A 14,500-nucleotide genomic window follows, 5' to 3' on the forward strand; every position below is an offset into this window, starting at 1 on the left:
TGCCAAGCAAGAAACTGGAATTACTCTGACATACCTTTGCTTCTTTCCCTAATGCCACTACCTCATTCTGGCTTTATCTCCCATTTAAAATATTGGACATGTTCCCTTCCTTACTTGCTGGTCCTGTGTTCAGTCCTCTCCCCTGCCAATCTATCTGCAAAGCTGCCAGGGAACTCAGTCTAAAACACTGGACCCCTCTGCTTAAATAGTTTCAGTGACTCCCACACATCTGGGACAAAATTCACCCCTTGAGAGGATGCCCTTCCACTGTTCCCGCCTCACCTCCTGCCCGCTCTGTCCCACTCAGAATCACATGGGGGGGGTAAGGATACAATTACATGCTCTTCTTTCAGGTCCCTCTGCCTGTACATGCTGTTCTCTGCCTGGAAAACCGTTCTCCTCTCTTACAGTTGCAAAGTCCCATCCATCATTTAGGTTCAGACCAAACCCTCACTCCCCAGGCTGAGTTTGTCACTCATTGCCTGTATTCCCACAGAACACTTTGTACAAGCTACCATAACACTTAGTAAGCTGTATTTGTTTGCAAAGGGACATTTGGGGTGAGTGCATGGGCCTCAAATTCAGACTGACCTGAGGATGAAACCAAATTCTGCAACTTACTGTGTGGCCTTGGAAATTATTCTGCGTCTTAGTTGCCTAATTTTGGAGACGGGAGACATACCTCATTGGGTGGCTGTTATTACAGATTAAATGAGATACTGTGTTTCATGCACTTAGCACAAAGCCTGATGCATAATACTCAATAACTAATGGTTAATTATTAGAATGTGAATGTGTTGAATGCAAAGACCCAGGCCTACATCTTGTCCAACTCTCTATCCTCGTGACTAGCACATAGTGGGAGCTCTCAGTGAACGCTTCTTAAATGCATCAATGAAATCGTATCCCTAACGTATTTTTCTTTACAGGAAGGATACAGGCTTATTCATTTTAGGAATTTCACTGAATTCTAGGGATCTTATGACATACCCCAACTCATATTCGTCTTTCCTTTGGCTGAACTAGTCCTGAGCTTACCCAGGTAACACAGTTTGAGAACAGACGCGTTTTAAGTCTTTTTCTGCTCTCTTTATGCTTTTAGTCTTTACTGCACACACATCAATTTCAGCCTTCACGTAAGCCTATGGGCACACAGAGTATGTCCTCCTTTTTCATAGGAATAACATCAACAGCACGCATGTGTACAGGACGTATGTGCCCAGCACTGTTGTCCTGAGCTTCAGGGGTTTTAACATCCTCTATGAGACGCATGACCTGACTTTTCTACCGTGACAGTGAGTGAGTGGTCAAACTCTGGCCACAGCAGGGCCTTGCCCCCAACAAGCGGCTTACGTTCCTGGAAGGCAAGGTTATCTCTTGGCGTCCTGGGCAGCGTCTGAGCTCCGGGGCCCTGCGCAATTCCTCTTCCGTCCATGTCATTAACTCCCACTAGCGGGGCAGAGGGAAGATTCTGTTCACACCGAACAAAACTCGAGAGGCCCCCTACAAAGTTTAAAAACCTGTAAGCTTACGGAAGCACCCTTCAATCCCCAGCACCTCCAACTTTTCTACTGTCATTTCTCTTCCGTGTTCCCGCATGACTCCTTCTAGGGTGTCCGACGAGGACACAGGCACAGAAGGCTGAACACCATCTCTGCGCCCTTCAAGTTACCAAGGACAGGCCATCCTATGGGCCAAGCCGCCTGTCCGGGGGACGCCTTGGATGCTTGTCCCCGCAGGCGCCCCTGTCCTGCCCACGGGACGGGGGACAGCGTCCCGCTGTCTCCGCGGACACGCGGCGGGGGCGCAGACGTCTCACGTCCTCCTCCCAGGAGCCGCAAGGCGGCCACTCTTTGTCGCGGCCACGCCGGAAGCGGCCCCGGGCGCGTTCGGGGCTGCCGCCGAGGGTCCCGCGCTCGAGGCGGGGCCGCGGGTCTCGTCCCCTCCCGCCGGGGGCGCGCGAGGACCGGGCGGGGCCGTCGTCCCTTCCGGGGAGCGGGGGCGGCCGCCGCGTCGGCCCGGCTGCTTCCCACCCCGCCCCCCGCAGCCCCGGGTGACGCTTCTCCAATACCAGCGCGCGGGGCGCCGCAGCTCCGGGCTCAGCCAGCGCCGGGCGCCCCTCCGAGCCCGCCCCGCCGCCATGAGGGCCGAGGGATACGGCGGCCTGGAGCGCTTCAGCAGCCCGGGCAAGGGCCGGGGGCTGCGGGCCCTGCGGCCCTTCCAGGTGGGGGACCTGCTCTTCTCCTGCCCGGCCTACGCCTGCGTGCTCACGGTCAACGAGAGGGGCAACCACTGCGAACACTGCTTCGCCAGGTAGGCGGCGGGCGGGACGGGGGCGCCGCGCCGCGGCTCGGAGCGCGGCGGGAGGAAGTGCGCGCGGCGCGCGGGGTCCTAGCGCCGGGCGGTGGGGCGGCGGCCCCGGGGGGCGGGCGGGGCTTTGTAACCCCGCGCCGGGCTGAGCCCCCGCGAGGGGAAACCGGAGGCGAGTGCCCGCCGCGTGCTCTGCCTGCGTGGCACGTGTTCGGACTTGCTTACGCAGGATGTCCCTACCTGGGAGGGCAGGGTCCTGCTCGCCAACGTGAGCTCAGAGCTGGGCTTGTTCCACGCCTGGCCGGGCGCTGCCCACTCGTTGCATTGCCGGCGGGGGCCCCAGGTACTTGTGCTTCCTGCGGCTTGTTCTGTTCGCTGCAGCCCAGCCCTGCCGCAGACTTGCTGTTTCCTTCAAGGAGCTTAATGACACTTAACGTTTCGTGTCAAGTATACGGCCCCTCTTCTTCCTTCTTCGTCTCTGCACTGGATGTTTGGAGAAAAGCCGGAGGGGCGCTGCCAGACCCCCGGGATTCTGAGTGTCTGCGCTGATGGGATGTATCCAGCCCAGCTTTGGGACGGGGTAGACATGGTGGCTGAGGGGATAGGCAAAATGTGGGGTTGAACGTGTCGTTTAGTTGTAGCATATTACATGTATACCTGTCTGTGTATATATGCATATTTATTCACATACATCAACACAATTATATCCTCAAGTCTTATGCTAGTTTTAGACTTGAAAGGCACATTAGAAATTACCCCATGGATCCTTAGATTAAGGAACAATACTAATACTATGTCCATCTGTATCTACATCTATAAATCTCCTACAGTTTGAAAGTACGTGTAATTACAAATAAAGCTGCCATAAACAAACAGACAAAAAAAGAAATTACCAATGCGCGATCAAAAGACACACACAGTCTGAAAGTAAAGGAATGGAAAAAGATATGGCATGAAAATGGAAACAAGATAAAAATAGCTGGGGTAGCAGTGCTTATACCAGACAAAATAGACTTTAAAACAAAGGCTACAACAAGAGACAAAGAAGGACCTAGTAATCCCACCTGGGTATTTGTCTGAAGAAACCCAAAACGCTACTTTGAGGAGATGTGTGCACCCATATGTTCATTGCAGTATTGTTTACAATGGCCAAGATGTGGAGGCAACCTGGGTGTCCATTGATGGATGAATGGATAAAGAGGAGGTGGTACATGAACACAATGGAATATTGCTCGGCCAGTGAAGGGAATCGGATCTTGCCATCTGTGGCAGCATGGATGGACCTGCAGGGTATTATGCTGAGTAAAGTATGTCAGACAGCAAAAGACAGATGCAATGTGATTTCACTTAAATGTGGAATCTAAAGAGCAAAACAAATAAACAAAACAGAAACAAAGTCATATATACAAAGAACATTTTGATGGTGTTCAGACTGGGGTGGGGGGATGAGAGGGCAGTTGAGAATGGGTGAAAAAGGGAAAGGGATTAAGAAGTAAGAATTGGTTGTTACAAAGTAGTCATGGAGATGTAGGGAATAGCATAAGGAATATTAAAAAAAAAAAGAAGAAGCAAAGAAATTTCCAATGCAACACGCTCTCCATTTTACAGGCAAGAAAACTAATACCCAGAGAGGAAGTGTAACTGTGTATACATAGTCACACCTACAGTTAAGAGAATGAAATCTGGTCTCTTCAGTTCTGTTCATTTCCCACGTAGTTAGGTGCTCAGTAAAATTAGTGAGGCAGGAAGCAGGGTTTTGGCATTAACTCTGTACCTGGCCTTCTACTACTCTTTGAGAAATGGATCCTGCTGTACTTTCTTTGAACCTCAGTTTCTTTATCTTTGAAATGGAGATTCTTGGGCTAGATGAAGTGAAGCTGATGTCCTGCAGGTACCTTTTGAATACAGGTCTCAAGTCCAGCATACGCTGAAATACTCTATCTCTGAGACCTGTGCACCTTATTCCATAATAAGACATAGTAAAAAAAGGGACAAAAGCTAAATACTATAGTAATCTTGCCCAGACTCCCTACCAGAGCTATCTTCCGCTTGGGGGGACCTGGAAAGGAACTAGACACAGAATCATACCGTGGGCAGCTTAAGGGCTGTATGTGATGTGGCTCTTTGAATTGGTGAGCCAAGAGCTAAAGGGTCACGGCACCACTTTGCGACGTGTGAGTGAAGTGAGCATTGGGTTTTCCCAAAGTTAAAAAGGCTGCTGTGACTGGTCCCCTTGATCTTCTGAGCCTTGCTGTGGCTCAGAGTCTGAGGCAGTGTGGGTGTCTGGAGTGGCAGGAGCAAAGCGGGGTCACCAGTCACAGAAGGTGCCTCTCTCCCTTTATCAGGGATCCTGGTGATTCCTGGAGTCCATCGTGTGAAAGAAGACTGCAGTGCCAGGTACATAGTAGGTACTCAGATGGTAGTACAAGTCCACTCCTCCAGGGAATTACAAATCAAATCCCTCTGGGTTCAGAAGGGGAGAAGCAGAGCTGAGATACTTCTCTTTAGCTGTGAATCTCCTGTCTACTCCACATACCCCCAAACCTTAGAACATTAATATACAGTCACATGCAACTTGGCAGATCACCTTGCCACGTGTGACAAAACTTGCTTTCCTCCCCCCATTTTCTGAATGACTATTTGTTAGTGTCGCTAACTGTTGCCTTAAACCCCTCACCAGGGGTGGTCCTACTGCACCTCCTCCACCTTTCTCTCTTGGCTTCGGTGAACCTCTGTCAGTACCCACACTCACTTCCTCTCCTCCCAACGAGTCCTTTGAAGTCAACTGAAATAATATACAAGAAATAATGATAAAATGATACCTATAAAATTAGAAATATCTTCATACTCCTCTCTATGATATTACATCTGATTCGTTTAGAATCAGTTAGACCATTCTCACAAATTTAGCACCATTTCCGCTGTCAGCTGTTTGTCTGTGACTGAGAACAAATCAGTCTGTCCACCTGTCCTAGAGGAAGGCATATGAGTCTCCATGGTGCCTCAAGGGAGTAGGAGCAGAATTTTCAAATAATTGAAGCATACAGGGCAAATCTGCTACTTCCTCCCTCCATCCCACCCGCCCAAAAAAAAGAAAACTACTCCTTATTCTTTTTTGTGCCAAAAGTTTTTAATGTAGACAATATTGCTTAAGATAAATGAGCCACTAGAGATTTTCCCTGTGACATTAATTGTGTCGGGGTTTAACTTATTTTGAAGGAAAATAAGTGATCCCCCCCCCCCAGGAATAAGTATGTTCTATTAGTTGAAAAATAATGGGAAGTTTCTTAGGTCACAGTGGTATTTTTACTGTTAGGACAATTCAGACAAAGGTGTATTTCTGGGAGTTTTAAATCTGCATCACATTTTCTCAGTCTGGGTGGGTGACTCTTGAGAAGATGTGTATGTTGCCTCAGCTGCTAGAAGGCAGTTTCTAAAAATGTAAGAATGGAAATGTTCCAATTGGGAGCTGTCCTTATCAGACCTCTTAGATACATTTTATGTACCTGTGCATGCACATGGACGTGTTTTGGGGCCATTGGCCAGCATTTTGTGGCAGATTTTTTTGCATTGTATTTCAAACTTGATATTGGACATATGTTATTACACTTGACGTTACTTGTCTCAGAAAGGGAAAAACCTGTGTCCCACCTGTGTGCAGTTCCTCAGGTGGACAGATATCCCCCTGTTGACCTTTTATTCTCTTGACTCATGGGTCATTTAAGGACAAGAATATTGTCTTTTTTTGTTAGTTTGTTCAGAGTATTGGGGTGGGGATGGGGAGTGGAGTAGGAAGGCCCCTTTAACCTCCTGGGAATAAAGCTGTTGGAACCCAGTTTCAAGGAATTTATATTATGTCTGGCTCATTCAGAGTGGTCGTTTTAAAAATGAAAATGTTTGCATGAACAAAACACTCTGATCAAGATGTTCCAGTTCAGCAGATGTAAAGACATAACAACCCCCAGATTTATTCTGTAGCAGTATTCATCTCCTCTTTCCCATTGTTGTACCAAACTGGCAAAGTAATCTTTAGTTGGTCTTAATGTGTATTGAGAGCCATGTACTCTTGATGCTGTTTTCCAAAGGTTCTCTGAAATAGCCCTGGTCCTATCTGCCTGAAGCTGCCCATCAGAAGGGGTGTCATTGTCCCCAGGGCTGCTGTGATTCTGTTTATTCCCAGAACATTCTCTGAGAATTGGAGAGTCTCTAAGAGGAGAAATGGCTTCTCACGTCCTCAAGTTATCTTGCTTTGTGAATGAAAAATCAGACACCCACTCAATAAAAGATTCCCTCCTTTTTACATTGTATTTTTTTTAATGGGTAGTAAGATTAAAACACACAAAAAACAGATTTCCTCTAAAAAGATCACATTAAAAGACACAAATTTCAGCCATCGGTCTATTAAATGAAATGTTGTGTCATCACTTTCAACGTTTCAATATTTCAAGTTTCTTCTTTTATTTAGAGACGGCCCAGGAGGGACTTCGTTGCCAGATTGACGTGGTTTGAATTCTGGCTTCATCCCTTCCCAATGATTTGTCTTTACGCAAATTAAATAACCTCTCTGAACTCCCAGGTTCCTTTATCTGTAAAATGTGCACATTAATACCCTCCTCCTGAGCTAGTCCTGAGACAGTGGAAGTCAAGTGCACCACACAGCCCTAACGCGGAGTACGCTGTCAAAATTGGCCCGGTGGCTTGCTCGTACTTGTTTGATGAGCTCTGCTGGTTAAATGTTAACTAGTGTGATGCAATATTGTAATTTCAGGGACATTTGTATGGCAGTGGGGCTGGAGTGGGGGATACTGGGAAGGAAACACTTGAAATTGTTGACTAATGGAATCATCATTCAGATGGCATGTTGACCCAGAGCTAAAAGTCGCAGTTCTTAACCTCAGGTCCCCAGAATAATCATGGTTGTCTGGGGTCAGTTCTCCGTATTTTTCAAAACTTAATAGAAAAAGTGATATAATAAACCTACACAAGTTAAGCTTTTTAAGAAAAGATCCTTTGCTAGCCCCAAAGTACTTAGACTCTTTTACCATGAGATTAAACAAGTATTTGAAAAGAGAAATGGAAGAAAACAGAATTTTCCACATGGCAAGGAAACCAGGGCTCCTCTCTGCTCTCTCCTTTAAGACTAAGATGTGCCAAGCGCTGTGAGGTGCATATTTTTCATATGCAGGGAACATAATTTATAGCTTATAGGGGCTCAGTGACCAAGCTGCCTGTTTGGAAATGATTTTGAGATGAAAGAGACAGAACAGCAGCAGGATATCCTGAAGTGAAATTCAAACCCTGGTGAGTTAAAACCACCATCTAACACTTTTCCCTCCCAAAAGCAATTGCACAAAATCCTCTCAGTCAAAAAAATTCTGAAGATCCCATATAAAATGACATTCCTTTAACTCACGTTGCTCTTTGCAGCTCCGAAAGCATTTCCAGGCACGTTCTTATTTTGATCCTCCCAAGAGTGGCTGGTGTAGAGAGGGCCTTATTCCGTTTTAGGTAGGAAGGAACTTGAGTATTGGACAGATTAAATTGTTTACTTGAATTGCTCATTGTGTGTGTGTGTCAGGTGTTTATTGAGTGCCTCCTAAAGGCCGTGCTCTGTGTCTACGGATGGAGCCCTGTCTTCACTTCTGAGTATAAGCTTCCTCCCCCTGCCCGCTTTGGCCTGAATCTACAGCATAGGTCACACGTGGACACCACACCTGAATTCATCTCTGATTTCTCCTCGAATGAATGCAGTTTTTATCACTTCCTTTCCTTTCCCCCCACTCCCCAAATAGGTAATTCAACACACCAATTATTTCTAAGAGTTTAACAAATCAATTGATTCATCTGCCTTGAATGTCTGTCTTATGCTGCTGTGGGTTCAGAGATTGTTTTTATTACAATGTTTTGGAATTTGCCTATGAGCTACATATATTCTTTTGTATTATGTATCAATTATTACAATTGACGTATCCATTAAAGCGAACACTAGGCTTTGGTCCTTTTGTGGGTTTGGAATATTTTTAAATATGATGCTAGAACTAAGATGAGTTTGTCATGTTAGTCTTTGTACCTACATAGAGTTTGTTTCCGTACCCTCTGGTAGGGCAGCGTCAGAGTATCACCCCTTTTTTTCCCCCTTAAACGTGTCCATTCTTCAGAACCTTTGTGCAAAGTGAAATCGGCAATGTTTGGAAGTAGAATTGATGGCACAGGTATTCTAGGAGGCCCTGGATGGTGTTCCTGTAGGATAAGCAGATTGCACAGTGTCTGCCAAGGTTCTTTTAAAAATACCAAGACATGTCTCCAATTTCTTTGGAAAGACCCAGAACTCAGTGCTATAGTTTGGCAGCAACTGGTCTTCAAGAGAACTCAGAGTTGGTGAGGACCTGGGACAGGAAAAGTTGTCTTTCTGTGTTTGCACTTGAAACAAAAACTTGCGAAGAAAGTTTCTACTTGATTTTGATGTTTTTAGACATCTCTTTTGCCTTCGGTAAACATCCCCTTTCTTTTTCTTGTCAATATAAAGAAAATATGAAATAATTACAATTTTATGCCACTTTATTTCTGCTTCCCAAGGAGGTAATCAGTAATTATAAATATCCTTTATGTTCCTGGAGTCATTAATAATTAAAGTCACTCCCACCCCCACATATACCTTTTTTGCGGACCTCATGTATCGAGTGAGGTATTCCTATTTTTCAGGTCAAGACATGCTTTCATCTGGTCTTTGCAAGGCCAGTTTGATTTAGGAGAATTTCCGCCATTACTGATTCCTTCTTGCCATTTCCTGCTCATCTCACAGAGGGCCCCTCTCCTACACGTCTCTGAATGTGTGTGTCCTGATCATCACCAGGGAATTAGGCAGACCTAGAACAGAGCGCCTTGACTGTACTTGACTAGGTTCAGACTTTGAGCCCTCCTTTGGTCAGTGTGGCAGCCTGGTTGCTTTCTGTAGCAGTTCTGATGAGGGGAGGACACCCCGCCCCTTGCCCCTAACCCCCTGGAGAGCAGCCAGTTCTGGGACCAGAGGTCTCTGTCCCCTCTGAAGGGACTTGCATAATCAGACCCTGTACATCACTGTCACCTTTCCCACCCACATTCCCAACCCTGTCATCTTTGGATTTTTGGCAAATCTGTAGTGGTTTAGGGGTGCAGTCCTCCAACAGGGAATTGACGGAAGTAACTGCCTTTCCAGGGGTTGAACCGGTGACCTCGGCCTCATTAGCACAAGTGCGCTCTAACCTGTCACAAAGCCACACACCTCACTCTGTGTAACTTCTGCAGACTATGTTCCTACCACCCTCAGCAGTCTCCTTTTCAATTGCAAAGGCGTTCACACCAACACAATAGAACAGAAAGAAATCAGATCTCTTCAAGACTCCTCTGAAGGACAGAAATATGCAATTTAGCAGGAAAATAATACCAAAAAGTCTTGAGGGCTCAGGGAACAACTTATCTTTCGAGTCCACACATTCATTGAGATTCCAGCTGTGTCTCAGATTCTTCTTCAATGAAAAATTGAAAAATAGTATGGGACTCCTTGTGCCAATTTATTAATATAAAATCTGATGACTCTTGTACACAAAGTGGAAGGTTTCAGAAGACCAAGTGGAAATAGTGTATATTATTAAAACGGATTGAGTTCACTTTTATAGGTAGAGGGGGATCTGAGAATTCATAAGCACTTATCCTTGGCAAGTTTATGGTCCCTAGAAACCAAAATGGATGGTTGCCATGACAGTTGAGACACTGGGGTGTATCCACGCATGCAGTATGATGTACATGGTGTGTCGGTGCCCACGCGAGTCAGAGTCCCCAAGAAGGAGAGGAGGAATAAGGACAATTCACTGAAGAAGTGAATTTCACACCAGGGCGTGAAGACAGAGACAGATGGGGGTTGGGCGGAAGGGTGGAGGTGGAGAGAAAAATCTGGCTGACCAACGAGATACCATTTTTTCTCTGAGCCAAATCAAAATCTTGAGGACTTTATGTCTTGGAATTTGGAGGGGGTTGTGTCACAATCTGTGACAAAAATGGAAAGACCCGGACAGGAGCAGCTTTTGCACTTAGGTCTGTGAGCCCAGGAAGTACTTACTCTTCAGGGATGTGGGTCCCAGGCTCATATTTTGTTGATTTTCGTCACTTGCCCATGTGTCATCTGCAAAGCCTCTTATCTGGCGTAGGAATCTGTAGTAGAGAGACAATTGCTGTTCACAGTGATGGCCTCAGACATTCTCAAAACTTCAACTGTAAGAGACATTTAATTATGAGCAGATGGCAAACTCCCTGAGAGTAGGAATCCTGTTTTTTAATGTATTCAACCTAAATTTACGGAGCACTTGCTGGGTTCTAAATCCCTGGGGGAACAACTGTGAAGAAAAGGGACAAAAATCCCTATCACCAGAGAATGTATATTCTAGTAGGTTTTCTCCATCTTTGTTTTTCCCATAGTGCCTTGAACTCTATGGTTTCAGCAGATGTTGTGTTAAAAGCAGTAAGATTTGGGGGTTGATTTTTTCCCCCCTCATATTTCATTGAAAACTAATCCATGTATGTCATAAAGAAAATTCTTTATGTTTAACCACACTCTGAGTTATGCAAACTAGGGAGAGTTCTGATCAGATAATACTTAGATCTCATGAAATTGTAACATTCCCACATTGTACTAAAATAACAGCAGCTTTGGGTGGACATTTCTTGGAAGTTAATGAAATTTCGTGTACTCATACACCCGAGAAAATATTTCTAAATATAACTTTTAAAAACCTTTAGCGTTTTTTTTAACCTTAAAAATCTTTCAGGCTATAACATCGTAGGGATTTACGATCTATGTATTTCACTTAATATTTCATTGATTTGGGCACGTGTTGAGACCTTCCAAGACATCCAGCTACTAAATATTTTCTAGGTACAGGGAAAGGGCAAAAGGAAGCCTACCCTCAGCTTCTCTTCACAGAAAGGCCCTGATGGAACCACACTGCGGAGTCAGTGCTGCCTGATGAGAGCCCCTGGAGCTAGGCATCAGGAATAATGTTTGAGTCCAGCTTGCCCTGTTGTTTCTGTTTTACTCCAGCTGTCTCAAATTGCTTGTAGTGATACGCATGTATGTGCGTGTGCACACGTGCACACATGCATACGTGCACATGCACACACATACACATGCATACACATCTTGCTGATTCTCCCCTCGGTCTCTCTGCCTGGCTGAGTCTCAGGTTCTGAGAAGTTTGTCCTAATTTCTGCAGGCTGGGATCAGCTCTCTTCAGCTTTGCTCCCATAGCACCTCGTACATGCTTCCTATGTCACTGTGGCTCGAGTGCAGGAACAGGTCCTAACTCATATTTGTAGCTCCAGCACTTAGCCCGAGGCCTGGCACTCTCTTAGTAAATATTGATGAAACGAATAGTCTCATTTCTGCAACTTATTTTACTAGTGGCTCTTTGGACAGGCCTCACCATCTACCTAAATACACTGCTCTGTTCATTCTTGGAAATGAATCCGTATAAACCTTGCAGAACCTGTCATTGGTTCCTGTTTAAGACGAAATTTTGACTGCTCAAGTCCTCTATATTTAGTGCCCTCCCCAGCCTCATCAGAATTCTCCTTTACTGTTTTCCTTAAACCCTAAACACAATCTGGGTGGTCTGTCCAGTATCCCACAAAGGTGCTGTGTCATTCTTCAATCTGCCTTTTGTCCTTTTATAACCTGGAAGGCTTTTGTTTGCATCATTCCCTTCCTTAGCCTCAGCCTTCTTCCCAGGTCAGGCTTTATATCCTAAGTCTGTTCTCCAAGAGAGGGAGGTCGCCCTTAAATTGCATCTCTTTTATGAAGTGTCCTCTTAAGTACTTCTGCCCACGAACCTGATTTTATTTAGTTACTACTTCATATTTCTTTTACAATAGTTGACTGTTTACATTTATGGAACACGCTCCCCTTCCCAGCATTGCGCTCTGTCCCTGGGGATTCAGAGATGACTAATACAGCGTTCTGTGTAAGTGTCCTCACTTCTGTGTCTTTAAAGAGCTCAGTCCTGCGAGTGGCTTCACACTGCTCTCAATTCAGTGTGATTTGGGCCATTTGGATGCTGAATCATTTTGCCTGTATTTACATTTACCACTGTCATGAAGGTAGGGCTTACTTCCCCCCCAAAAGCTCAATTTTCACAAAAATATGATTCCTCTAGACCCTGACGCAGTACTTTACACATAGAAAAGAACACTTTTTCAATAGAAATTACTTGGCCAAGGTATACTAACATACGTCTTTCCTGCCTCATGTACAAGGTTTATAGTATAAAAACGTTCTTTATTCAGAAATATAATTGAAATCAATAAGGATTGAAGAAAAAATCTGATACATCTGTTTAAGCAACATCTGTTAGGTTTGAGTTATCAAGGTAAAATCTGCAGTGGGAGTAATTTACCTAAACAAATTGACAATTCAATTATTTATTGTTTGTAGAAAATTAAAACCAAGAGGATGAGAGGGTGTCTGTAAGCAATTAAAAAGGTGCAAATAAGATTGAGAATAGGGCAAGAGGTGAATACTCAAGTTTGGTTTAGAGGGCCTGACTATATTCTAGAACTCACCCTTAGCATTAGGTTATAAAGGTATTTGTTTCCATTTTTTTTCCTATTCTGTGACCAGAATGTTGAAGTGAGGAATATTGTCAAGGAGCATTTTAAGTTTTTAAATAGTTACATTTATGTGTCTTTGGTTTTGTCCTTTTCCTCGATAGTCACCTTGGTTGTGTGGAAGTTAGGACAACAGTGGTCATAGGGGAATCTAATTCATTACAAAGTACCCATGATAACATCTGCCATTTGTTGCTGCATTAGAAGAAATGGTGAATGTTAGTTATTGTCAGTTCCTTTATGAGAGAAGTTAAAAAGAAAGACGTTCGTTCATTGTTTCTTTCATTGTGACTTCCCAGTCACTAGGCTTCAAAGAAATAAAAAATAAAGTAGCAAAGAAGTGTCATTCTGATCTCCTGCAAAAGTTGAGACAGAAAGTCTTTCCAGAGGAAAATGTTAAAGTGCACACCTGGGTTCTTTGGGCAGGCTTGAACTTTTAGGGTTTTACAGGGCCTGCAAGATGAGGTTTGGATGGAGGTGTGGTCCAGTGGCTGAAAAGAAGAACTGAATGTTTCCTGTTTCAGAGGCTGAATATTCCTGTCCTCTATCCATAAGTTTCGTGATTTTTCTTTCTGAGGCAAAAAGAGATTCTGTGTCTATCAAAGCCTGCCTTAAAACAAATCCTAAATCAGTGGCATCAGTTTTTTTTTCATTGCTGAGCTTGCCTCTTAATGAAGCAGTGAGGTGTAGAGTCATAATATTTTTTAGCTTTACTGAGTAATAATTGACAAATGTCATTGTACCTATTTAGAGTGTAAAACACGATGATTTGATATACATATTCATTGTGGAATGATTATTAACATCAGGATAATTAACCCATCACCTCACAGAGTTAATTTTTTTGTGTGTGCGGTGAGAATGCTTATGATCTACTCTCAGCCACTTTCAAGTATACAATACTTTATTATTAACTATAGTCACCATGCTGTCCATGAAATGTTTAGAATTTATAACTGAAAAACATGTGTACCCTTTGACCTACATCACCCCAGTGCATCATTTTATAGCAAGGTCAACCATTCATTGCTCTGACCACCAAGGCCAGCTTTCTCCTTGTAAACCTAGCTCCTATTCCAATAGTTGGGAAAACCTATTAGTTGCTCCCTTACTGCCCTAAATATTTCCTGCCTCCCCTAGAGACCCTGGGCTCTAACTTTTAACAAGCCTCAGAACAAAGCCCAGTGTGAAGGGGAGGGTTCAGCAGGGCTCTGGGAAGAGGCTCCCTGCTGCATGTGGGTCCCTTTTCCCTGTTACATTGCGGATTAAAGTGATGTGTGGAAAAAACCCATAGCCTTCGTATTATCCTTGTCCCCTGACCAGGGTTATAATAGGATTCCGCCACAATTCCTCCAATTTTTATTTCTCTCAAATAAAACTTTGCTGGTGTAACCACTGTCTCTGGGTGGGAGGCTAACTTTGTTTCTGATTGTCTTATTTCAACCCACGGTGAAGTTAGATTGCGCCGCTGGGCTTTTTTTCTTTTCTCTGTTTCATTTGGCTGGGGCTGTCTCTGTTACACAGAGCACACTTGTCACTTCTTCTGTCGCCTGTT

At 44.5% G+C, this 14,500-nt stretch overlaps 1 protein-coding gene across 1 annotated transcript in view; it reads left to right on the plus strand.

The window, feature by feature from the left end:
- Window positions 1-1,610: 1,610 nt before the first annotated feature.
- The window catches only part of SMYD2 (SET and MYND domain containing 2), a 52,598-nt gene continuing 39,708 nt past the window's right edge, over window positions 1,611-14,500 (plus strand). Inside the window, exon 1 of the mRNA XM_081026903.1 lies at window positions 1,611-2,313. Coding sequence (XP_080883029.1) covers window positions 1,724-2,313 — 590 coding nt within the window. The 5' untranslated portion in view covers window positions 1,611-1,723. The remainder of the gene's footprint in view (window positions 2,314-14,500) is intronic.

The sequence above is a fragment of the Rhinolophus hipposideros genome, assembly GCF_964194185.1.
Source record: "Rhinolophus hipposideros genome assembly, chromosome: 19".
In the NCBI taxonomy this organism is placed as follows: domain Eukaryota; kingdom Metazoa; phylum Chordata; class Mammalia; order Chiroptera; family Rhinolophidae; genus Rhinolophus; species Rhinolophus hipposideros.